General features: G+C 39.6%; 1 protein-coding gene across 1 annotated transcript in view; it reads left to right on the top strand.

Annotated features, from left to right (window-relative positions):
* Nucleotides 1-1,111: 1,111 nt before the first annotated feature.
* The window catches only part of ift122 (intraflagellar transport 122 homolog (Chlamydomonas)), a 44,267-nt gene continuing 19,131 nt past the window's right edge, over nt 1,112-26,247 (top strand). The window contains exons 1-7 of the mRNA XM_042762987.1: nt 1,112-1,258; nt 3,652-3,843; nt 7,286-7,424; nt 14,267-14,469; nt 19,703-19,840; nt 19,950-20,114; nt 20,208-20,405. Coding sequence (XP_042618921.1) covers nt 1,127-1,258; nt 3,652-3,843; nt 7,286-7,424; nt 14,267-14,469; nt 19,703-19,840; nt 19,950-20,114; nt 20,208-20,405 — 1,167 coding nt within the window. The 5' untranslated portion in view covers nt 1,112-1,126. The remainder of the gene's footprint in view (nt 1,259-3,651; nt 3,844-7,285; nt 7,425-14,266; nt 14,470-19,702; nt 19,841-19,949; nt 20,115-20,207; nt 20,406-26,247) is intronic.

Genomic DNA, 26,247 nt, shown 5'->3' with positions numbered 1-26,247 from the left:
CAAGAGCTCAAGTCTGATCGCGAGTGTCGCTGGCTAACAGCTCCCCTCTGCTCAACAAGCCGCAGAGGGATTAGAGGTATCACGCTCTGCAGCACTAAGAGGTGCTGGAGGAGTCTGCAAGCATCTGTCTGTGGTGTGTTCTGACCCTTCCCACCGATCATCTGCGGCTGCTGCTCTCTCTTCGCCGTGACGGTTTCCAGGCGAGGCGTGATGCGGAGGACCGAGCCGCTGGCTTCCAGCTGGCTACAGGCCCGGACTCCAGGCTGCTCCATGCTTGGCGATGCCTCGCGCTGGTGCGCCAGCTTCCGCTTCAAGACCGTCATCTCTTTCTTCAGGGCTTTAGCGCGGCGCGACTGACCGATGCTGTGCTTCCCCGTCAAGACCTCATCATAGCACACCTGCAGGACCTGCAGCTGCTCGTCGACGGGCAAACGCCGCCGATTCTCCACCAGGAAATCTGAGGACAAAGCCACAGAACATTCACTTTCCGTGCAAAACAAGACCTGAAACCTTTTCTTGCACAACCTTTTACCAAAATACAGAACAAGTTTTTTACTACAAAAAGTAGTTTGACCTATTATGTCAAAACTATGACTCTATGATTTTAATTAACCTAGGCATTTAATATGCTAAGACTAAGTTAAATGCTAAAGTAATTTTATGTCAGGCAATAGTTTTTTGTTAGATAACAGAGAAGACTTTCACAGAGAAGGCCAACTCACCGTCATCAATGATTAACGCAGATCTGCCTCTGTCTCTGTCTCGGTCTCGGTCTCTCTCTCGCTCGTGCGGTGAATCCGGGCTTGGCTCTCGAGGAAGATGCATGCCCGTCTCGTAATCAAAACCGATTCTCTCTGCCTGTCTGCGAGCTTGCCGTAAAACAGCGCCACCTGCTTCTCGCAAGCGCAGCGCGGCGCGGTAGAAAACAGTGTCTTTGGCGTTGTACTTCAAACAGTTGTTAACTCACAGACAGACAGATATTGCTCTCTGGCTTTGCATGTGTCAAGCTTCTCCTCAGACATCAGGAAAATGAGGATGGAGCCTGAGCTTCAGTCCAGCCTCTCCAGAGCGAGCAGCGGCAGATGATCTCAGACAAAGCACACAGGGGCTGGACAGGACAGGACTGATGTTCTTCAATGAAAGCCGAGGCATGTGTCACACTGGGCTGTGTGTGTGTTTCAGGGATGAACACAACGATATCTTGGCCGTGGCTGATTGGGGACAGAGGCTGTCTTTCTACCAGCTCAGTGGGAAACAGGTTGGTGTCTGAAAGTGAAAGTGACCCATACTCAGAATTAGTGCTCTGCATTTATCCCATCCAAAGTGCACACACACAGCAGTGAACACACACACACACGTGCAGTACCTACAATCCCTGCTGGTACGAGACTAGAACCCGCAACCTTTGGGTTATGAGTCTGACTCTCTAACCATTAGGCCACGACTTCCCCTCAAATCTAGGGAACATGTCTGTCTGGAACATGTTGTTATTACATTGTGAAAATAGAAATGATCAATATAAAATTAACATCAAAAATACAATTCAACAATAAAATTATACCAAACACTTACCCAAACACTGAGAAATACTCTAAAGCTGTGGTAAGGACTCTAAGATGCTTCAAGAAACCGTCCTGCAAAGCTTCAGTACTGTGAGAAGTTTTAGGCACGTGTTTAAAAATGCTGTAAAGTGTAAAGGATGCTGTCAAAAATAATGCCATAAAAAGATTTTTTTTATCAGTTAACGTCAATGAACTAAATTGTGTAAAGTAGCTTTTGCCCTCGGTGCACGTGAGCAGAGTTTTCCAGGAAGCTTTGCAGGAGGGTTTGTGAAGCGTCTCGGAGTCGTGGCCACAGTTCTTCTGGATTGAGTCTGTCTCAGTTTGTTCTGTTTGTTCCTGACCACAGGACAGGACTGAGTGCTGCTCAGATCAATTTTAGCTGCTAAAAATCCTAATGGCCTAAGACTTCTGCACAGTAGAGTAAATTAACTTGAAGTGACCAGAATATTAAACAAAATGAAAAAAAATTGAAGTGACCAGAATATTGAACCAGATACTTGACTAGAAGGTATACAGAATTAATTTCATTCCAAGATTTACAAAACTAACCTGTTTAAAGTTAAAGTAAAGAAAACTGCTACAAACAGGGATTTGAGGCTTGACTTGGACTACAGTTGGATTTGACATTAGGTTTCACACAGTAAACCTGGTAAATTACTGTACATGACCTGATTGACTTCGGCTGTAGCAGAACTGTGAATCTGTTAGTGCAGATTCTGTTTTGTAGCTGCGCTTCGGTGAGTAATTCAGCCTTAGGGTGGCGCTGTAATGTTGATCGAATGGCTGTAAGTACAGGACACACACACTGACACACACACCCTCGTTCCCGCTTACTGTACTGTCAGAGAGAGACAGACATGTATTCACAGATCGCCTCGGCTCAATATGTGTAAAGTTAGTGTGACATACTCCTCCTGTTTTACTTCCGCTATCTGTTTCAGTAGGATGTTCAGGAAAGGTATGGCTTTATTTTATCCAGAGGGAACGGAATGAATGACGTAACATATTAGAATGGAGACAAGTGGTTAAATAACACATTTGCTTTCCTTCATTCAGCAGACGCTTTTATCCAGAGCGACTTACAGATGAGGAAAGTGTTTTGTCCCGAGGAGGCAGTGTTGTAGTAGCAGGAGTACATGTGTGAAGTTCAGGTTCAGGTTCAGCGCTCGTGATCATCATCTGGCACAGAGTCAGAATTCACCCTTGTGTTCTCCTGCATGACCCCTGTGGGGCTCCGTAGCTGTAGGCTTTGGGCTTTCATGCTCAGAGAACATTTCACACGTAAAAAATGCACATCTGCCTCCTGAAGCCCTAATGCTTTTTACTTTTTAATAACTTGAAATGGCAGATTAACCAAATGTTAAATGTCTTCAAGAAGAGAGTTCCCAAACTTCCTGATACTAAGGCTTGAGGTTTAGTTTGGATGGGAACACTTTAGTACAGGGACCAATTCTCACTATTAACTAGTTGCTTATTAGCATGCATATAGTATTGAATATTCTTCATGACCATATTCTACATCCCTAATCCTACCCAACATCTAAACTTAACAAGTACATTACTAAGCAGCAATTAGGAGTTTATTAGGGCAAAAGTCCTAGTTAATAGTTAATTAATAGCGAGAATTGTGACTCTTTGGCTTTATGCTGTATCGCATCCGTAGACAGAGTTTTGAAGATCTGCATCAGAGGTGAAGCTTCACATTTCCTGTCAGAGCTGTATCCTAAAGCTAAAGGCACTGTCATTTAGTTCAGTGGCGCTTCAGGCGACCCGAGTTTGAGTCCCGACTCGTGGATTATCACATCATTATGTGATCCCCATTATTTCGGATGATGACTGGACCTGAGCTGCTGTCTCAGAAAACATGGCCTTTTAAGTGCTCCTTAATCAGAGTAATTGTTTGTTTGAAATATTTGGCTGTTTGTGTTTCTAATAACCTCAGAAGGTTAGCATAGCATGTGAGATTTGCTGTTAGATGAGACGGTTTTATGCCAGTGAGTAGTGCAGCACGATAATGTGATGCATTCAAGAAAGCACTAAAATAGCCAGGGTATATTTCTCATGCTGAAATGAGTCTTGTCTTCTGCAGATGGGGAAGGACCGGCAGCTGAACTTTGACCCGTGCTGCGTCAGCTTCTTCTCTAAGGGCGAGTACATCGTGATGGGTGGCTCAGACAAGCAGGCCTCGCTCTACACTAAAGACGGGGTTCGGCTCGGTACCATCGGGGAACAGAGCTCCTGGGTTTGGACCTGCCGAGTCAAGCCAGACTCCAACTATGTGGTCAGACATCTCTCGAGTTATTCCTGGATTATTCCTTCATGAGGGTTAGATTTGCTCCGAGTCAGTGAATCTCACAAATATATTTCTGATTCACACTTCATCTTATAATAATTTTGTCCCCACAGATGTCATTTATTATCATATGCACGTATAAACCCCCCTCGGTAAATGATACATTTTATAAACAAATTACAGAAATTTTAAAGGAATGTAATCATAACAAAGAAATAATTCTTATGGGTGACTTTAACTTGAACTGGGAGGACAAAGTAAAGAGGAAAAAACTCAAAACTGTTGCAGACAAATATCTTTTAAGTCAGATAATTAAAGGACCCACAAGAATTGCTAAATCTTCTAACACACAGTTAGACCTAATATTCACAAACAAACCTGAAAGGATAATCAAGAGTTATAATTTGATCACTGGGTTATCTGATCACAGTTTAACCTTGGTTGCTCGGAAACTGACCAAATATAGGGTTAAAAACAATGCAAAAACTTCTAATAATGTTTTCTGTTGTATACCTAAAGGAAAGCTGGTAGAGTTCAACGAGGAAACAGTTCGTTTAAAGTGGGATGACATATTATCATCTCAGGACGTAGAGTATGGTTGTAACACACTCATCAACAGGACTAACTCTGTAAAGAACAAATTCACTACAAAAGTTCAGAAAAAAAATCAGGCATAAAAATAATCTACCTTGGTTCAACGACAGTTTATGGAAGCTGATGAAGAACAGGCACTCTGCATTAAAGATGGCTATTAAGACAGGAAGGGATATTGACAGGCTTTGTTATAAAGGACCGCGGAATAAAGTTGTTTGAGAGCCGAGAGTAGCTAAATCAAATTATTGTCTTCACCAATTGAATGAGGCAAAAGGAAACAGCAAAAATGATTTGGAAAAATGTTAATAGTCTTCTACAGATGGAGATAAATTTTCCAGGAGATCTCAAGATTAAACTTCAGGAAAAAAATGTTCTAGATGATTATTCCATCGCTACTGTTTTTTTAATTGTTTTTTTTTTTTTTTAATTACTGTTTACTGTTAATTTTACTTTATTAATTCTGTTAATGAACTGGGGGAAAGATTTGTAAAAATGGAAAGAAATATTCTTGCGTCTGATATTAATAGCCAAGTTTTTAACCTAGCCACGACTAACGAAACGGTTAGTAAAGTTATCAGCTCATTAAGGAATACTAAATGTAGGGATGTTCATCAATTTGACACTAAGTTTCTCAAAACTCATACAGATACTTTAGCTCCTGTTATCTCTCACCTAAATAATTTATCATTTGAACATAGTGTTTTTCCTACTGCATGGAAGAAAGCCATTGTTTCTCTTATTTTTAAATATGGGGATCATTTTGAGGTAAGCAACTATAGACCAATCAGTATATTACCAGTAGTCTCAAAGAGAGTTGCAGAAAAGGTATTTCTTGAACAACTGACATCTTAGTTTAATACAGCTAAGGTTGGTTTACACTGTACTCAATTTGGTTTCAGAGTAACAGCTACTTCACATTTAACAGAACAAATAATATCTAAACTTGACAAAGGTGGAACAGTTGATGCTATATTTTTAGATTTGCGCAAAGCCTTTGACATGGTTAATCACAATGTTCTTCTCTCTAAATTATCTAAGTTCCAATTTTCATCTGGGGCTTTAGCATGGATCTCCTCATATTTATCAAATAGACAGCAATGTGTAAAAATTAAAGGGGTCCAATAACTTAAACTGTATAACGGGCGTACCCCAAGGATCAATACTAGGCCCTTTATTATTTAGTTTATACATTAACGATCTTCCGCAGTATTGCAAAGGGAACAAGTGCAAATGTATTCTGATAATACTGTTATTTTCACACATTAGAAAACAAAAAATTAAACATCAGAAAAGAAAAAATTACACAATGGAAAGAACAACACAGTCTTAACATCAACAGTGACAAGTTTTAAACACTGGTAAAACAAAAGGGATGTATTTTTCTAAAATGAACATGTTTTCTTCCAGTGCAGATATTTTTATAAAGGGTTAAAAGAGTTTAATTATCTTGGTTTAATGCTATAAAATAAAATATAACTTGATAAATTTTAGACAAATTAGACAATGTCTGCCCACTGATGTAGCCAAGACTTTTATGCATGCTACAGTCTTTTCTCATCTGTCATACTGTCTGACATGTTGGGGTCAAGCAGGATAAACTGTTATTAAACCTTTTAAAATCTCTTTATAAACTTTATATGAAATTATAAAATTATAAATAGTATATACAATTTTAAATGGTTTGGTCTCTTCTACACTTTGTGATTTTGTGCATTTTCGCTCTACAGTCTCTGTAAGGTCTATAAGATCATCATCTACTAGTGATTCTGTTGTTCCTTTTCGACATTCTGCCTTTGGGTTATCATCTTTCTCAGTCAAGGCTATTATTCACTGGAACACTCTACCAGAAGACATAAGGATGTGCACATCTATTGACATGTTTAAATGAAAATTAAAATCTCATTTAAAATCAACTCAAATCTGTGAACACTGATGCAGTTGTGGCTAAACTGAATGTTATTTTTACTGTTCTTTTTTGGCTCTGACGGGATGTGTATAAGTATTACTGTATTGTATGTGTTGTTTTGTTCTTATCTGTGACTATGATTACCTGCCAAGGGACCGCGGATGAAAACTAGACATTGGCTAAATTCGGTACAATGCATGAAATGGAAACATTTATGTTAAAATTGTACATGGTCCCTTTTCAAATAAATTTGAATAACAATAATAATAATAATCACATAAAATTACCTTAACATAAATTTATTTTACTATATTACTGTGCAATTCATAAATAACTGGAATAAAAAAAAAATTGATTTAAAGGAGTGTAAATTCAGGGTAGAACATAAAATACCACCACAGTCTATCAATACAATACAATTTATGTCATATAACTTACTGAATTTTTTGTTGCCTTAGAGTAATGAGAACGATTTTTTTTTTAACAGTCATTACTGTAAGAATTATCAAAACAAAAGAAATAATGTCACAATGCAAAACCCCTAATGGTTCTAAATGGATTTATTCTTTTGTTCTTTGATTGTGGAGTGAAATATGCCCTGAGGTTCACCTGAATGAATGCTGGTTGCGCCTCTATTTAAAGCTATTGTCTATTAATAGAAAGACAGATTAAAGGTGTAAACTCTTACAGTGCATATCTAATCAGAGCAGAGATGTGTGAGACCCAGTTAATTAGTTATGTGAATCACAGCTCTGCTTTTCTCCCTGAACCAGTCAGCAGTCTTTCACAAACATTAGGTCAGCATTACAAAGAGGGAAAGTGATCAAACAATACGTCTGTGTTTTGATTGCATTCTTTCATTTGTAGTGTTACTTGTAAATCTGTGATGTGTATCTGCTGGTTCAGTGTCACACTCTTCGTGATGTGCAGGTTTTAGGCTGTCAGGACGGCACCATCGCCTTCTTCCAGCTGATCTTCAGCACGGTTCATGGCTTGTATAAGGACCGCTATGCCTACAGAGACAGCATGACCGACGTCATCGTACAACACCTCATCACTGAGCAGAAGGGTGAGTCCACATATTACAGAGAACAAGCTCTTACTTCAGCATGTGAGGTACTGTATTTGTAAATTAATTAGTATATTAACTGTAAATACAATACTAAATAGTGAATTAATTAGTATTATCCTTGAACGTGTATGTTGGAGACTGAAGACTATGCATATGCAGATAATTTTTAATTTTTTTTTTAAAACTACTTTAAAAATACAAACTTAAAACTATAGACTGTCCTTTGGCTGTATTAATCTTATGATGAAGTAATATTGAATTCAGTGCACGTGTTTTAAAAAATAGTATGTTTAGGTTAAAGTGATAAATTTTACACCCCTAAAAATGAGTTTTGTCAAAATTAGCGAATTAATGTAATTAGTGCAGGGGCGGAGCTAGGGTTGGCCACCCCACTTACAACTGCTGCGTCTGTGTCTTTTTATTAACAATAATTGCATTTAATTAGATGCAGAACGTCTATATGACCACTTTAAATGGAAGACTTTTCAGACGCGCACTCCAACTTCACCTCAGCGTGAGTCAAACGAGTGCAGAAAAACTAGAGCTGATGAGGAGCTTCAGCAGAACTACAGGGAACTACAGTCAGATGAGATGCTGTCAGGCTGTATGTTCCTGTCAGCCGGTATACTGTGATCACAGCTTGTGCTCTTCAATTGCACTCATGCAGTGGTGCACACTTTATATCATTTCATATTAAAGCACAAAAGAAACAACGAGCATGCAGTGTCATAGTTATGTCATCAGTTAAGCTGTGAAGTTACCAAAAAGGTGATTTAAGCTGCCTTAAAACTGTGCATGTAAGTATTTGTCATTTATTAATCAGATTTAATGACATGTCTCTGAAATGCAGTGGTTTTCCAAACTGTCCTGGAGCCTCATCTAAGGCTGTTATCACACTAGGCACGTTTGCCCTGAAAAGAGCCCGAGGACGATTATCCCCACTCCCCCGATGGCCTGCACTCACACTTGCACTAAACTTTCCGGGCTGGAGCACGCTTATGTCACGTATGGGATAACGTCTCAAAACGTCTCCGGTTACTGTTGTAACCTCGGTTCCCTGAGAGACGGGAAAGAGACATGGCGTTAACGCCTTGGGGACTCCCTTCCTTCCTAACCTACCTAAAATCTTATTGCACAATGCCAGTGAAGTTGTAATTCTCACTGCCCAGTGCCAGCCATGACGGCAAATGGGGGCAGGGCTCCGCCACTATATAATGAGCCGCATTGGCGGCATAAACTCAGAATCTTCTGACTGAACTGACAGTACAGCAGACCTGAGCAGTGAACACAGCGGCCTATGCCATGTCTCGTTCCCATCTCTCAGGGAACCAAGGTTATGACTGTAAGGTCTACAAGACCGTATAGAACAACACCGTGGAAACAGAGAAGTAAAAAGGCTCAGCCTCGGTGGAGCTACCATGAACAGTTCTTGCAAGACACAAAAAATTATTCCCCAACCAATCAGATACGACCCTGCGACATGCCTCGAGGGGACTGGATGTAGATTCCCGTATGGGGATCCCATCAGGTTATTTAGAATCCATGTTCGATGACAGGTCTCTTATTAAGAGAGAGAGATGCAGCGCCTTCGCCATACAAAGATAAGACATTACTGTCCTGTGAACGCATACAAGCATGTAGTAAAACAGTGCAACAAGCATGTGAGCAGCAATGCCGTGCACAATATAAACACGTAGAGAATGGCCGCATCGAGGTGCCTCAGTCTGAACGTGACGATTGTCCCTCCCCCGATCTCCCTACAGGACCTAATCGAAACCACCAGCGCAGTCAAGTGGCTAGTGGTTGCAGGTGGAACCACGGCTCGTACTCACCGGTAGGACCTGTGAGGCTGATGACTGCATGTCCACATTGTAGAATCTGGTGAAGGTATTCTGCGAAGACCATCCAGCTGCCATACAAATATCTTTGATAGAAACTCCCTTAGTCTATACCCACAAAGAGGCAAACTAGAATATGCCAAGGCAATAGTGTCGACCACCCAATGTGACAGCCATTGTTTGTAGACAGGCTGCCCTTTTTGCGCTGCCTCCAAAGCATACAAACAGCTGCTCGGATTGCCGAAACTGAGCCGTGCGGTTGATATAGAGTCGTAAAGCCCTCACCGGACACAACACCTGACTCGGGGCGACATCCAGTGAAGTCTCCGACTCTGGAGTGAAAGCAGAAAGAGCCACCACTTGTGCTCTGAATGGTGTCGAGAGCGATTTAGGCACATAGCCAAATTTTGGCTTGATCGTAATGTTAAAATCACCTGGTCCAAACTGAATGCAGTTTTAATCGAGAGCTCCTTCAAGCCGACAGTCTGAAGTGGCTCGAAGACCACGTGACCACTTTCCGCCACGTGACCAGACCCATCTGGGCACCGCGTTGGTACAAATTGGGGTTCTGCCATGGTTTCAGCACGCTTAAGCACCTGCGAGTGACCACAACGCGGGCACGGCCCGTTTTCCACGCCCTTCTCGGTACTTGTGTTTTCAGCCATAACTGGAGGGGGCGCATATAGAGTAGACCGAGGTGACAGACCGCCACAGTCGCCGCCATCCGTCCCAAGAGCCTCTGATATTCCTTCAGTGCTACGGGATGGCCCAGCCTGAATGCGTTCAGAGCGGACATTAAATCTAGTACGCGCGCGTGTAGATTTAATGTGCATAAAATATTCTTTTATGCACAAAAGTCAATAATTCAATAATCAGGCGCTGTTTGACAGGCTTTAGCGCGCGTTCAGGTGTATGCAGCGCTCAGAAAAACCACAGGTCAGACCAGCGCGCGAATGAAACATTTAAAGCACAACCAAATAATGTGAGAGTAACTCTAACACTGAGTCAACACTGATGTGAATGCATGTGGAGTTGTACAGTACATGTGAAGGTGCCAGAACTGCAGCTGATAGAATGTGCGCTGCAGCACGATACTATGATATTTCTTAAAAAGCAGATCTTGGAGACATTTTTATTGTCCACGATCAAAAATCATCATATCGCACACCCCTAGAAGTACACACACATAAATTTAAATAAATAATAATAATAATAATAATCTGCTAATTTTTCTCCCAAAGACGAACCCCTGCTGGCCGGCCATCGGTCCCTTTCTCTGTGTCAAGGCTGATTTATACTCAACGCATCAACAATTTCGCTTGGGTGAGCGCGGAAAATATGACGTCATCGCGGTGTTGCTGGAAGTTCGCTTTGAGTGCAAGCGAACTAGTCGCGTGGCGGAGTGCACACCATTTTTTTTTTACTTTCCGCATAGCTCCGCATCCGAACATGCATGAGTTCAGGGTGATTCTAGCCGAACATGCACGTCTGTGTCGGCGTTTGTGTGAAACAGAAGCAGTTTAATGTGAAGTTCAAACTCCATCAGGTGTTTTTTTGACGGAAAATGCTTTTTTTGAGAAAAAAATTTTTTTTTTGCATAGTTTGTTAATGGCTTCTTATTTGAAGTATGTTTTATTTTTATTGTATAAAATAGAATTAGAATTCATTTAGATATTAATTATACACTACTTGCTTAAAGTTGTCTTGTGTTTGATGCGTAATACAGCCAATAGTTTAAGATATTTTTACGTTTGTACAAAATAAAATTATTAATTTATCAACTTATTCATCACAAGACTTGTACTGGCAAATGACTACTTCTCTCCAGTGATTCCCAACGGTTTTAGAGGACAATTACTCCTCGTCACTTCCCTGTCGTTTCAAAGAATAGTACAACGGCGACCGCGACAAGTATAAAAGCCTCGTCCGTTTGAGAAGGTGCGCTCATTTCGTCTCGTTTTGGTCAACGAAAATGAAGAGACATTTTAGCATAGTTTTTATTTTGTAAACCACATTTAGTCTCGTTTTTGTTCGTCCACAATATTGCATTATACATTTCATTATAGTCATCGTCACATGACCAGCATTTACATTGCGTCTCGTTTTCATCACATGATAAAGCTTCGTTGATAACGATATTTAGTCATAATTTTCGTTGACGAAAGCAACACTACTCACACTGCATGCGTACCGTGCCCAAGCCTAACCAAACCGTGTCCTGGCCCACCTCTTCCAACGGGGCCATGGCCGGCTAAACGAACCGCGCCCGAGCACGGCACGAAACACTCATACTAGTCAAACCCACCACGCTTTGGGGGTCAAACTTGTGGTTCAAAACGTCTAGTGGGAGTAAACCCTAACACACGCGATTCAACTCGTCAGCTCATTATAGAGACTTTTAGAGCTGAAGTGGGTCAGAAAGGGTAAAGAGTTATGAGAAACTACGATGCATGTCAGATCTGCGTCATGTTCAGCAGCAGCAGCTCTTAAAGTAGCAAAATAACCTCCTAACCAGTTGCTGTGATGTCTGTTCATCAAAGAACTAAAGAAAAAAAGAGGAAATCAAAAACTTTTCTAGCTTTATGGATAAACCTTTATTTAAATTAGAATTTAGTGTTTGGTAACTTTATTCAATTTCTGTATATTTCCTACTTGCTGAAGGGCACAGGTAGCTAAATATGACATTTATTAAAATGGGTTTGTGTGAAGATTGTTTTAAGTTCAGTTAAATTACAGTCGTGGCCAAAAGTTTTGAGAATTACATAAATATTGGAAATTGGAAAAGTTGCTGCTTAAGTTTTTATAATAGCAATTTGCATATACTCCAGAATGTTATGAAGAGTGATCAGATGAATTGCATAGTCCTTCTTTGCCATGAAAATTAACTTAATCCCAAAAAAAAACCCTTTCCACTGCATTTCATTGCTGTCATTAAAGGACCTGCTGAGATCATTTCAGTAATCGTCTTGTTAACTCAGGTGAGAATGTTGACGAGCACAAGGCTGGAGATCATTATGTCAGGCTGATTGGGTTAGAATGGCAGACTTGACATGTTAAAAGGAGGGTGATGCTTGAAATCATTGTTCTTCCATTGTTAACCATGGTGACCTGCAAAGAAACGCGTGCAGCCATCATTGCATTGCATAAAAAGGGCTTCACAGGCAAGGATATTGTGGCTACTAAGAATACACCTAAATCAACAATTTATAGGTTCATCAAGAACTTCAAGGAAAGAGGTCCAATTCCTGTAAAGAAGGCTTCAGGGCGTCCAAGAAAGTCCAGCAAGCGCCAGGATCGTCTCCTAAAGAGGATTCAGCTGCGGGATCGGAGTGCCACCAGTGCAGAGCTTGCTCAGGAATGGCAGCAGGCAGGTGTGAGCGCATCTGCACGCACAGTGAGGCCAAGACTTTTGGAAGACGGCCTGGTGTCAAGAAGGGCAGCAAAGAAGCCACTTCTCTCCAAAAAAAACATCAGGGACAGATTGATCTTCTGCAGAAAGTATAGTGAATGGACTGCTGAGGACTGGGGCAAAGTCATATTCTCCGATTAAGCCCCTTTCCGATTGTTTGGGGCATCTGGAAAAAAGGCCTGTCCGGAGAAGAAAAGGTGAGCGCTACCATCAGTCCTGTGTCATGCCAACAGTAAAGCATCCTGACACCATTCATGTGTGGGGTTGCTTCTCATCCAAGGGAGTGGGCTCACTCACAATTCTGCCCAAAAACACAGCCATGAATAAAGAATGGTACCAAAACCCTCCAACAGCAACTTCTTCCAACAACCCAACAACAGTTTGGTGAAGAACAATGCATTTTCCAGCACGATGGAGCACCGTGCCATAAGGCAAAAGTGATAACTAAGTGGCTCGGGGACCAGAATGTTGAAATTTTGGGTCCATGGCCTGGAAACTCCCCAGATCTTAACCCCATTGAGAACTTGTGGTCAATCCTCAAGAGGCGGGTGGACAAACAAAAAACCCACTAATTCTGACAAACTCCAAGAAGTTATTATGAAAGAATGGGTTGCTATCAGTCAGGATTTGGCCCAGAAGTTGATTGAGAGCATGCCCAGTCGAATTCCAGAGGTCCTGAAAAAGAAGGGCCAACACTCCAAATACTGACTCTTTGCATAAATGTCATGTAATTGTCGATAAAAGTCTTTGAAACGTATGAAGTGCTTGTAATTATATTTCAGTACATCACAGAAACAACTGAAACAAAGATCTAAAAGCAGTTTAGCAGCAAACTTTTTGAAAACTAATATTTATGTAATTCTCAAAACTTTTGGCCACGACTGTAGAAGTTATTTTTTTAAAGTCTATTAAATGTTAAAATTGATAGCTCTCCTTTATACTGTAGTGTTGAATGGCTATAGTCAATGGTTGAATATTAGGAAAGATAAACAATTCCCTAGAGACATCAGTAGCATTGGTATCAGTGATACTCACCTTCAGTCTTAAAAAAGATGACATTAAAGAAATATAAAAATATATACTGTCTTTATCATGGGTGACATTGATAAGATAGTTTCATTGATTATAAAGGAACTTAGTGAGATCAAAATGAGCTAAAATGAGTGATGCTTTTTAGTGATAATAAAGGGAGCACGCTTTGTGCTGAAAGGCTATTATGCATTCAAAATTTGAATGAAACTTTTGTTTTTTGGACACATACACACTGCAAAGTTTCAGGAATGACATCATGTTTATGCAGGATTCACTCTTGAAATAGCAGTGACTGACACAGTGGTAACCATAGCAATGGACGGGACAAAAAATATATGTGAGCGCAGCCTAATTGTGGAACCAGTCCTGGCCGAACCTCCACAGATCCTCCTGAGCGAGATCCAGTTCATGGACCAAAAACCTGTGTAAACTTTATTGAGATTGGGACATATCATCCAGTAATTTCATTTCCAGTAACGGATGGTAGAAAGTTCAGGAATGAACTCTGTGTGTCTTTGTCTGAATGTTCTTGACTTTCTCCCCCATCTTTCTTCTCGTAGTGCGGATAAAGTGCCGTGAGTTGGTGAAGAAGATCGCCATCTACCGCAGCAGACTGGCCATACAGCTTCCTGAGAAGATCCTGATCTATGAGCTGCACTCCGACGACTCCTCCGACATGCATTACCGCGTCAAAGAGAAGATCTGCAAACGCTTCGAGTGCAACCTGCTCGTCGTCTGCTCACAACACATCATTCTGTGTCAGGTAAAGAGCCAGGCTAAAACATAACGCTACACCAGCATCAAGACATATGTACCAGACCAATGTCACATCAAAGAGCTTTTCTAGATCCATGAGTGAACAATGTTGATTTCTATATGAATGCTCGATGGCCGATATGTGCTGCCGATTTTTAGGACCGATATCTTGAAGTTTTCCCCTTCATTTGCATGCTAAAATGTCACACTAATAATAAACTCCAACTAATCATCATTTATTGAGCACTGACTTGAACCATCTCTCGAATCTTAATTTTGTGCACTGCATGGTATTAAAATAAAAAATGTATCCAAAGTTAACCAAACAAATCAATAAACTGACCAAGTATTAAATATATAAAACAGGTAATATATATATATAAGTCAATAATTTACATAAAAGTTTTACAGCATTTATCAAGCAGAATTTTTCAAGTTTGTTGGAACATAAATGTAAACTTAAATATACATTTAAATAAAATAAATAAAATTTAATAAATAAAAATCAATTAAACTGAAAAATATAAAAAATAAAATATATAAAAAATAAATAATAGTAGTGCTGCAAACACACTAGCAACATTTGTATAATATAAATGTCATATAAATGACACAGAACATCTAAAGTGCATTCTAACTTCAAACTTACATCGCAGTCTGTTCATTATTAAGATTAAGTACAGTCAACCAAACATATAAAAGGTTACACTGGTCAGTTTAAATAGACCGTAGTATACCGGTCCACTCTGCTGTTATGCCAAGGACGTTTTTCCTCAAGTGAAGAGGATGACCTTTTCCATCTAGTTTACATTAAAAAAATAAAAAATATTATAGTTTAACATTCAGATACATTGCGAATATGGAAACATTTGGATATGTGCAGAACGAGACGTGAGCAATAACCTCCAAAAAACAGGCCTAGCGAAACGCAAAAATTCAAAATCGAACATTTTGCAGAACAGCATCAAATAAAGTAACTTACTTGCATAATACTCGCATAAAATGTTTAATGTGAAAAAAGCGGTTCACTGACTCCGCAGCACAGTCACAAGTGCCACAGTTACGTTTGGGATAATTTTATATTTAATACTTTAGTGTCATTTGAAAACATTGCAATTGCATTTTAAAATACATTTAAAGAGGGGCATTCAGGGGTCTCCTTGATGGGAAACAGTCAACTAAGTAAAATTGTCTCAAACTTATGGTCCGCTCTCTTCATTTTATCAAATGATCATAATCACATCTATTCATTTTATAGTCCTGCTACTAGCATTTTTTTTTTTAGACTAAAACCCCTTTAATTCGGGTGAGAAGGCTTTTTTTCAGAGTGGCTTTTGCACATAATAATAATACCGCTGCAGACGCATTTTGCAGCATTAAGGTTATTAATTCATCGTTAATTTAAACGATGATCGATCATGGAAATGATCAAATATTGACATCCCTAAATGCAAATGAGTTGGATGGAAACCTGGCTATTGTCTGCATCAAATCATGCTTCCGAACAAATGTCATTCACTGTTCTGGGATGCTTCAGGACAGCTCTGTTTCTCCAAGCACGGTGCTGTCTGTGAGCGGGGCGGAGTAACGTAGCCCTCAATCACGCTGCAGACCAGGACTAGAGCCCCAGATACAGATTCTGAATTCATCATTGAATTCAGTGATGTCATCATCCAGCTCAGCTCAGTAGTAATAGTATCTTTGCAATCATTTGCAATCAAGTCAACGATATCGCTGTAAATGAAGTGTCCCCAACTAAGCAAGACAGAGGCGACAGCGGCAAGGAACCAAAACTCCATCAGTGACAGAATGGAGAAAAAAACCTTGGGAGAAACTAGGCTCAGTCGGGGGGCCAGTTCTCCTCTGACCAGACGAAACCAGCAGTTCAATTCCAGGCTGCAGCAAAGTCAGATTGTGCAGAAGAATCATCTGTTTCCTGTGGTCTTGTCCCGGTGGTCATCTGAGACAAGGTCTTTACAGGGGATCTGTCTCTGGGGCTCTAGTCCTTGTCTCCGCTGTCTTTCAGGGCTGTAGAGATCCTTTCTAGGTGCTGATCCACCATCTAGGCTGAATACATACTGGATCCGGGTGACTGCAGTGACCCTCTGACTTGGATACAGACTGGATCTGGTGGCTATGGTGACCTCAGAATAAGAGAGAAAACAGACTAATATTAGCGTAGATGCCATTCTTCTAACGATGTAGCAAGTACATCAGGTGTTATGGGAAGTGTTCCTGGTTCCAGTTGACCTAATTAATGCAGCCTAAAAATCCTTTAATGGATTTGGATATTAGAAGTGTATTAGTGTGTTATGTGAAAGCCAGGTTAAAGAGATCTTTAATCTAGATTTAAACTGCAAGAGTGTGTCTGCCTCCCGAACAATGTTAGGTAGGTTATTCCAGAGTTTGTGCGCTAAATAGGAGAAGGATCTGCCGCCCGCAGTTGACTTTGATATTCTAGTATTATCAAATTGCCAGAGTTTTGAGAACCGAGCGGACGTGGAGGACTATAATGTAACAAGAGCTCGATCAGATACTGAGGTGGTAAACCATTCAGGGCTTTATAAGTAATAAACAAGAATTTAAAATCTATACGATGTTTAATAAGGAGCCAGTGCAGTGTTAACAGAACCGGGCTAATATGGTCATACTTCCTGGTTCTAGTAAGAACTCTAGCTGCTGCATTTTGGACTAACTGGAGTTTGTTTACTAAGCGTGCAGAACAACCACCCAATAGAGCATTACAATAATCTAACCTTGAGGTCATAAACGCATGGAGTAACATTTCTGCATTTGACATTGAGAGCATAGGCCATAATTTAGATATTTTCTGAGATGGAAAAATGCAGTTTTACAAATGCTAGAAACGTGTCTTTCTAAGGAAAGATTGCTATCAAATAGCACACCTAGGTTCCTAACTGATGACGAAGAACTGACAGAGCAGCCATCAAATCTTAGACAGCGTTCTTGGTTATTACATGCAGAGCTTTTAGGTCCTATAATTAACACCTCTGTTTTTTCAGAATTTAGCAGTAAGAAATTACTCGTCATCCACTTTTTTTATATCGACTATGCATTCTGTTAGTTTTTAAAATTAGTATGTTTCTCCGGGCCACAAAGAAATATAGAGCTGAGTGTCATCAGCATAACAGTGAAAGCTAACACCGTGTTTCCTGATGATATTTCCCAAGGGTAACATGTAAAGCGTGAAGAGTAACGGCCCTAATACTGAGCCTTGAGGTATTCCATACTGCACTTGTGAACGATATGATACCTCTTCAATCACTGCTACGAACTGATGCCGGTCATATAAGTACGATTTAAACCATGCTAATTCACTTCCATTAATGCCAACAAAGTGTTCTAGTTTATGCAAAAGAATGTTGTGGTCAATAGTGTAGAACACAGCACTAAGATCCAATAGCACTAATAGAGAGATACAACCACGATCAGATGATAAGAGCAGGTCATTTGTAACTCTAAGGAGAGCAGTCTCAGTACTATGATACGGTCTAAATCCTGACTGGAAATCCTCACAGATGCCATTTTTCTCTAAGAAGGAATATAATTGTATGGATACTACCTTTTCTAGTATCTTGGAAAGAAAAGGGAGATTCGAGATCGCTCTATAATTAACTAGTTCTTTGTAGTCAAGTTGTGGTTTTTTGATGAGAGGCTTAATAACAGCCAGTTTGAAGGTTTTGGGGACATATCCTAATAACAATGAGGAATTAATAATAGTCAGAAGAGGATCTATGACTCCTGGAAGCACCTCTTTTAGGAGCTTAGATGGAATAGGGTCTAACATACATGTTGTTGGTTTAGATGATTTAACAAGTTTATACAGTTCTTCCTCTCCTATAGTAGAGAATGAGTGGAACTGTTCCTCAGGCGATCTATAGTGCACTGTCTGATGTGATACTGTAGCTGATGGCTGCAGGGTTACAATTTTATCTCTAATAGTATCGATTTTGGAATTAAAGTAGTTCATAAAGTCATTACTGCTGTGATGTTGAGATATGTCAACACTTGTTGATACTTTATTTTTCGTTAATTTAGCGACTGTATTGAATAAATACCTGGGGTTATGTTTGTTTTCTTCTAAAAGAGACGAAAAGTAATCAGATCTAGCAGTTTTAATGCTTTGCTGTAGGATAGGTTACTTTCCTTCCAAGCAATACGAAATACCTCTAGTTTTGTTTTTCTCCAGCTGCGCTCCATTTTCCAGTCAAAACCACAGCTGCTGCTTAGTGACAAACCCAACATAGGTTGCAAGGGAAAATCAAACAACTTTGGGATCCAAGTTCCTCTTTTCAGTACAAGCAGTTAGAAATATCCCAAACTAAACTGTTGTTTCTTCATGTGAAAATGTTTTGAGGTGTTTGCGGTCACTGAAAAAAATGCTTTTTTCTTCACAGAGGTAATCTAAACATGCAGATTTCATTTGATCAGCTGCAAAAGCTCTTGAATGATTCAGCAGCTGTAGAATGGCGTGTTATTTTTTTAAGGTTTGATGTAATGAATATTTTTTTGAAGCCATTGAGGTCTTTAACTTTAAATTCAAGTGTAAATGTGTAGTGGACATAACATCCCACCCAGCTCATAATCTATAAACTTGTGAGCATGAATGAACCCAGATCACACACACCTCCCGTCACAATTGTCTTTTGGAGTTGCTGGGTTTTGTGTTTATGTAGCTCCACCCTGAGTGTTTGTTGGATCCTGTTAAACACATGTTGCAGATCTTATGAACGCAGAGCGAGGTTGGGCAGGATACACAGAGGCTACTGGAAATTAACAGCAAACTGCCAAACTGTGGTGGATTTTTAAAAAGAATTGAACTGTGTAATGTGGTCTTGCTGTGGCGTCATAGCAGATAAATCACAGCACCTCAAACAGCTGAGGGAATGAATGAACCGATCAGATGTTTTAATGCAATGCAAGTTGATGGGATTAAAGTATGTGCCATATGCACCAATATACATGTAGAAGTGCCATTTTCAACACCGTTGCCTATATATCTATTGTTTCATTGCTTCTTTATGTAAGATTTTTCCTTCACCGTTTGATTTCTGTCAAATAAAGTCCACTTGCTTGGTTATTTTGTTATTAAATACATGGTCATTCAGTTATTTTGTAAGTGTGTCCTAGCTGTCTGGATGTGTGTTGTGGTCACTATATATGTAAATATGTTGAGTGCGAGATGGTTTACATTTGTGACCTGTCCTCTGTGTGTGTAGGAAAAGAGACTGCAGTGTTTGTCCTTCACGGCCGTCAGAGAGAAGGAGTGGCTGATGGAGTCCCTCATTCGCTACATCAAAGTGATCGGTGGCCCGTCTGGACGAGAGGGGCTTCTAGTGGGGCTGAAAAATGGAGCTGTATGTGATCTCGAAAGTCATAGTTATTCTGTTTGTTTGATGCATTTGTTTCTGTCTAGTGCTGCATGAATAATGCTCAGAATCGCACTGAAAGCTTTTATGTGTGTAGATCCTGAAGATCTTCGTGGACAACCCGTTTGCCATCACGCTGCTGAAGCAGAACACGTCAGTGCGCTGTCTGGACATGAGCACGTCTCGCAGCAAACTCGCTGTAGTGGACGAACACAACACCTGCCTCGTGTACGACATTAACACCAAGGAGCTGCTCTTCCAGGTCCTGATGAGCCTGCATCAGTCTGAGCCTGTGCATGACCTCTGACCTCCGTCCTGCCCTGACTGCTGTGCCTGTGTTTCCCTGATACTGTAGGAGCCCAATGCCAACAGCGTGGCGTGGAACACGCAGTGTGAGGACATGCTGTGTTTCTCCGGCAGTGGATATCTCAACATCAAGGCCAGTAACTTCCCAGTGCACCAGCAGAAACTGCAGGGCTTTGTGGTGGGTTATAACGGATCCAAGATCTTCTGCCTTCACGTCTACTCTATGGCCGCAGTGGAGGTGCCTCAGGTACGAGCTGTACTGTAGAATACTGGAGTCATTTTACCTGATTACTGTACCTCTTAACTGTCACCCCTCCCCTCTGTGACACTTCACTACTTCACTATTTTACAATTAAATCCTAATCTAATCATGACAAACTATATATCGTTGCAAAGGTCTAAGACTCCTAAATAGATATGTTACCAGTTTTTTGTAAAAAATTATGTAGGAAAAGTAATAGATTAATTTATGACAAGAGTGCACCTCAAAAATCTACATCCTAATAACAGGAGTTCAGACCTTTGTCAAAAGTCTTCTTCATTGCCTTTTTGTCTATCACACTTTAGAAATCATCAGAAATTATATATCAATTGAAAACCTAAAATCTCAAAATACATCCTTTGAAAACCATTTTTAAAATCAGACATTGCATTACCATGAAAATGGTACATCAAAATCATGTTACAAAATGTTTTCATTCATGAATTATAAAAATGTAAGTTTGCACTTTCACGTCTATGTTCAAAAATGTGAGTGACAGTTAAAGGGGTCATATGATGTGATTCCAGTTTTTCTTTCTCTTCGGAGTGTTACAAGCTCTTGGTGCATAAAGAAGATCTGTAAAGTTGCAAAGACTAAAGTTTCAAATCCAAAGAGATATTCTTTATAAAAGTTAATACTCATTCACACACCCCTAAAATGGCTCGTTCTAACACGCCCCCACATCTCTACGTCACTGTGTGGGAAGATTTGCATAACACCGCCCAGATGTTCACGCAAAGAAAGAAAGTGTAACGTTTAATCTCTCTGTTGCCGCCACTGCCATGTTGTGGAGATGCTGTGTGTTTTGTTGTGAAAGCGAAGCCACTTTGTTTGTTCTTCCAAAAGAGGACACAACTAGAAATCAGTGTTAAGTTGTATTTCAACACTGTTCCAGAACAGTTCAACACAAATATTCAGATGTGTGCTGTGCATTTTATGGAGGATGAGGACTGTTTCCTGAACAAATAAAATGAAACGACTGTTTCTATGAAGTTGGGCAGTTCAAACTTTGCAAGGACAGTCTGTCGCTTCTGACTCAGCCTGTAAGTACGTCACAGCCTATAATAAAGTAATTATATTTAAAGGATTTGCCAAAGATGATTCAAAGGCGAGTTTTGAGCAGTAGAGAAGGCTTGTTGTTTGTTGTTTCTCAGATCACAAATGCAGACATAGTCTTATGTTTACGCAGCACGATACGCAAAGCAATGCATAAAAAGACAGTATAAATCATTATAATCAGTAATTATGTTCCCACTGGATGCAACTAATGCATCATTTGTAATGGGTTTTATTGGTTTTGTCTCGTCTAGTGATGTCTGGATCGCGAACTAATCTTTCTATGTAACCGGATCTTCTTAGTGAACCAGTTCACCTAATCTATCTGAATCGTTTGAAATGGTTTGCATCTACACTAAACACCAAAAAGAGCAGTTACTAAAGTTATTCGGTTTATAAACGTGCCTTACACTCCCTCTGATGTGAAATAAACCAATATCCCGAGTTATTCAGTTCCTCCTAACAGTACACAGACTGAACTGCTGAAAGAGCAGCGATGATGGGATGAGCTCGAGCAGAGCAGCTGGACTGAGTCTCGTGCTGCTGGAACACACATCACAGTATGTGAGGGGAGCAACATTTCCATCTCACGCTTGAGGCATTCAATCACAACACACTGGATAGCTGGCCAATCAGAGCACACCTCGCTTTTCAGAACGATGAGCTTTGTAAAAATCAATGTGTTTCAGAAGGCGGTGCATAGAGGAGAAACTATAATGTACAGTATGTGGAAAATAATGTGTTTTTTTAACCTTAAACCGCATAAACACATTTCATTACACCAAATACACAAAATAATGTTCTTTTTAGCAACATCATATGACCCCTTCAAGGGGTTAAGTATTATTTTGGGGGATTTATATTTTAAGTACAGTTTTTAAACTGACTAATTGTTCTTTTACTTGATTACATTTATGAAGAAAAATAGTACTTTTCACTCCTTACAATCTTGAAAAGTACTTGTTACATTTTTGCATATTTATTTTATCTTATGCACATTAAATATGATAAACAGCAGCTGGGCTGTGTGTGCTTGATGTGTAAGAACCAATGAGGTTTGTTTCACTCATCAAGCACTCGTTTCAGCTTCAGCTTCAGTTATTTTCAAAAGTTTGCCATCAGATCTGAGAAAGCATACTGAGTCAGCAGAATGACGTTTTATTAACAAAGTTCGGGAGAAGCATGTTCAGGTAATCAACTTAATTAGCATGATAGTAAATATACTGTATATACAGCCAGCTTGCCTCTGTCCCACAACAGTTTTTCCTCACTATCCCTGTCTCAGCTTGGGAGATGGGCAGTTCTCTGGGTTCAGACTGTAACTTCTCCCATCTGACAGCATGCCAAATATGCATACTATTTGCTCTAATTCCCCCCCAAAATTATTTCTGTCCATATTGATATAGCATTAGCTTTGTATGTGATATATTGGCTTAATGCACAAGAGTGGGTGCAAATAAAATCAGTGATGAGAATTAAATACAATTCTTGTTTTGTGGAAATGACTGCTTTTTAAATTAAATGTTACAAATCTCCAAAAACTGTTTAAATAAACATTTGGTGTGTTCCGATTGAAAGGGTCCCTACGCAGTGTTCACTGCTCCCTACTCCCTAAGCACAAGGATGTCTGCTGAAGTGGACTTCACTGGCAATAATCATTCATATGAAGGCAATGACGGGGTCACGCAGATTATGATATAACAAATAAATATTGTCATTTATTTTACTTTCAAATTTAAATACTTATTAAATACATACACAATTATGTATCTAATAAATATAGTCAACTTTTCTATGTTTAGACTGTTAAGAGATTGTAGTGTGCTTTCTTTCCCACACGCAGCCTCGTAGTAACTCTCCTGAGCTAAATAAAGTCAATTAAAGAATGACAGAGCCTCAGCTGTTTCTACATGGTTTTACTTAGTTTCACCTGTTCATACAATACAATATGCAAATGTAACATTAATCGCCATAACCATTCATAAATACTCTAATTTGTATAATAACAACATTTATTAAAGCCCTTCATTGCAAAGGTTTTAAAATCTCTTTCAACGGCTCTGCTTTATGGTGAGTTCTGACTGTGAAGTGATGTACCGATGTTCCCTTATTCTCTGTGTGAAGTCCACTTACTGTATGTTACCTATTGTATGTTAAATTAATTGTGAATCAAGTTTAGTGATGCTCTTACCAGGGAGTGGATAATTCATATTATAATGATATATTGAGTATTAACATTTAGGACTGTTAATTAATTATTTATTCATTTAAATAATTATAAGATTTGCTCATTAATTAATCTAATTAGTCACAAATAATAATATATTCATTATTAATTATGTTTTAGATTTTCTGATCAATAAATAAATAAATATTCTAAATGCCCCAAATAAACAAATAAAGCATTGATTATTGTTATAGACATCACAAAAAGTGGCCTTACAAAAAGTTAATGTTGTATGTATTGGTTTTGTCTCTCCTCATTAACGTGTTGTATTCTGTCTGGAATATGTTTCCGGCCTCTGCATCACATCTGTCTCTATAAAGGGTTAGTCTCTCATCATTTCCTTACAGTCATGCCGTTCCTTTCCTTCTTCAGATGGACACAAACAAAGATTTTTAATCTATATAACGCAAGTGTGCTGGACCGCTTCAAAAACCACACAAAGTAACACTGGTAAAGTTTTAAATGTAAGTATTTGTGTTTCATACACAAGCATAACATTTCTCTTCAGAGGACATGGATTCGTCAGCAGAGGTCATGTGGATTACCAGTGTTCACTTTGTGCTGTTTTTGAAGCATCATCTTTTTTCACATGCCGTACACACGTGTTATATGCAGAGAGATGGATTATTTCTACCTAAAACTCTCTGTGTTCATCAGAATCAAGTCAGTCATATACATAAGGGATGGCATGAGGGTGTGAAGGATGGAGGATCTCTTTAAGGGCTGTATGTCTGCTGTGCTGCATTTTAACTGCCGTTGCACTAAATGGATGTTTTTGATCGTTCATCATTGTTTTGTTTTGTTTCCTCTCTTTGTATGCATGTCTGCCTGACAAAACATTCTATGCAGTTTATTTTTAAGCAATTTCACTTTGCAATGCGAAGATGATTTAATATGAAGTAACAAGAATCACTCTTTTCTTTTTTTTCTTCTTTTTTTGACAAGGTTACTGTTTTAATACTTGAGTACAATTTAAAGTTGTACTTTTACTCAAGTATGTTTTTTTTTCCAGACACATTTTTTTCACTGAGTATCTGTACTTTCTCTTGAGCATAAATTTTGAGTTGACATTTTCAGTCTCGCATAATAATGGAGAGCCATCTTGGTAACTGCTAATTTATGTCTAAAAAAAAAAAAAAAAAAAGGCCTAAGAAACTGTTCAAAATTTTCTTTTTAATATTTCCAAAATTCAAAATCTAATCCAGTTGTAAAGACATTATTTTGCACCTACTGATTTTATGGAGCAAGTAAAAGTAAAAGGATGTTCCTGGTCATCATGTTTTGTTGGAGCAATAATCCTGCCAAACATGATCTGTAAGCCAGTCCCTACCCTTAACCCAAACCTTAACCATAAGTTCACCTCTGAACTAGATACTGTACATGTGAGCCCATCAGCTTCACCCTTTATTTCTGTTAATGTCAAATATTAATGAAAACCAGATTTCACTGAGTGTAAACACTGAAGAAGTTCTTGAAGTTGTTCTGGCTGCATTTATTGTGAGCACAGGGAGTCATGTGACGCATCGGTCATGTTGAGTTGTCAGAGGCGGACCTTGAGATGGGTGTCCCCCGTCAGCATGGGCACCATGACTGCTCTCCGCAGCCCCAAACACAACACAACTGTGATGCACTGTGTATTCTGACAGCTTTAACTTCTTGAGCAATCTGAGCTACAGTAGCTCGTCTGTTGGATTGGACCACACGGGACAGCCTTCGCTCCCCCCGTGCATCAGTGACCCCGTCGCCAGTTCACTACAATTGCTTCCTTGGACCACTTTTATAGCTACTGACCACTGCAGACCTGGAACACCCCACGAGAGCTGCAGTCTTATCCAGACTCTTGACTCTTGTCAAACTGAAGCTGCCCATCTTCCCTGCTTCTAATACATCAACTCTGAGGAGAAAATGTTCACTTGCTGCCCACTAACAGATGCTGTGATGAAGAGATAATCAGTGTTATTCACTTCACCTGTTAGTGATCATAATGTTACACCTGATCGGTGTATATATATATTTGCCTGTTTCAGCTTCCTCTTCCCTGAGTCTTGAACTTTGTTACATAAAGCCGTGTTTCCACCGCTGGAACTAGGGACTTCGGGCTGGTACTCGGTGTGTGTCCACCGCAGGAACCAGGATCTAAATAAAGTTCCGGGTAGAGAAATGCCCCTCAGAAAGTCTCTGCTGGCGAGGTAGTACTTTTTCAAAGTTCCGGAACTTTTGGGGGCGGGCCTTAAGCGCTGAACGTGCTGATTGGTTGAGTTCACGCACCATTGTGATTTCAACCAGCATTTATTCTGATCCTTTTCAAAATATTATTGTTATTGTGTCATGAAATGCAGTTTTAAAAGTATTTTATGCGAGAATGTAGTGGTTTAAAACCCAAATCTGTGGTTTATTTATAAAGACAGCTCAGTGCTCATGTATCCGCCCTCGGCTAGTTTGCTGCTGGCTCTGATGTCTCTTGAGTGGTTTAACATAAAATCTTTGGTCTTTATTCAATTAATCAATTCATCTGTTAAAATGAATATAAAAAGAGGCAGTACT

The sequence above is a fragment of the Cyprinus carpio genome, chromosome A8 (genome assembly GCF_018340385.1).
Source record: "Cyprinus carpio isolate SPL01 chromosome A8, ASM1834038v1, whole genome shotgun sequence".
Lineage (NCBI taxonomy): Eukaryota > Metazoa > Chordata > Actinopteri > Cypriniformes > Cyprinidae > Cyprinus > Cyprinus carpio.
This window is presented reverse-complemented; position numbering and strand designations above follow the sequence as displayed.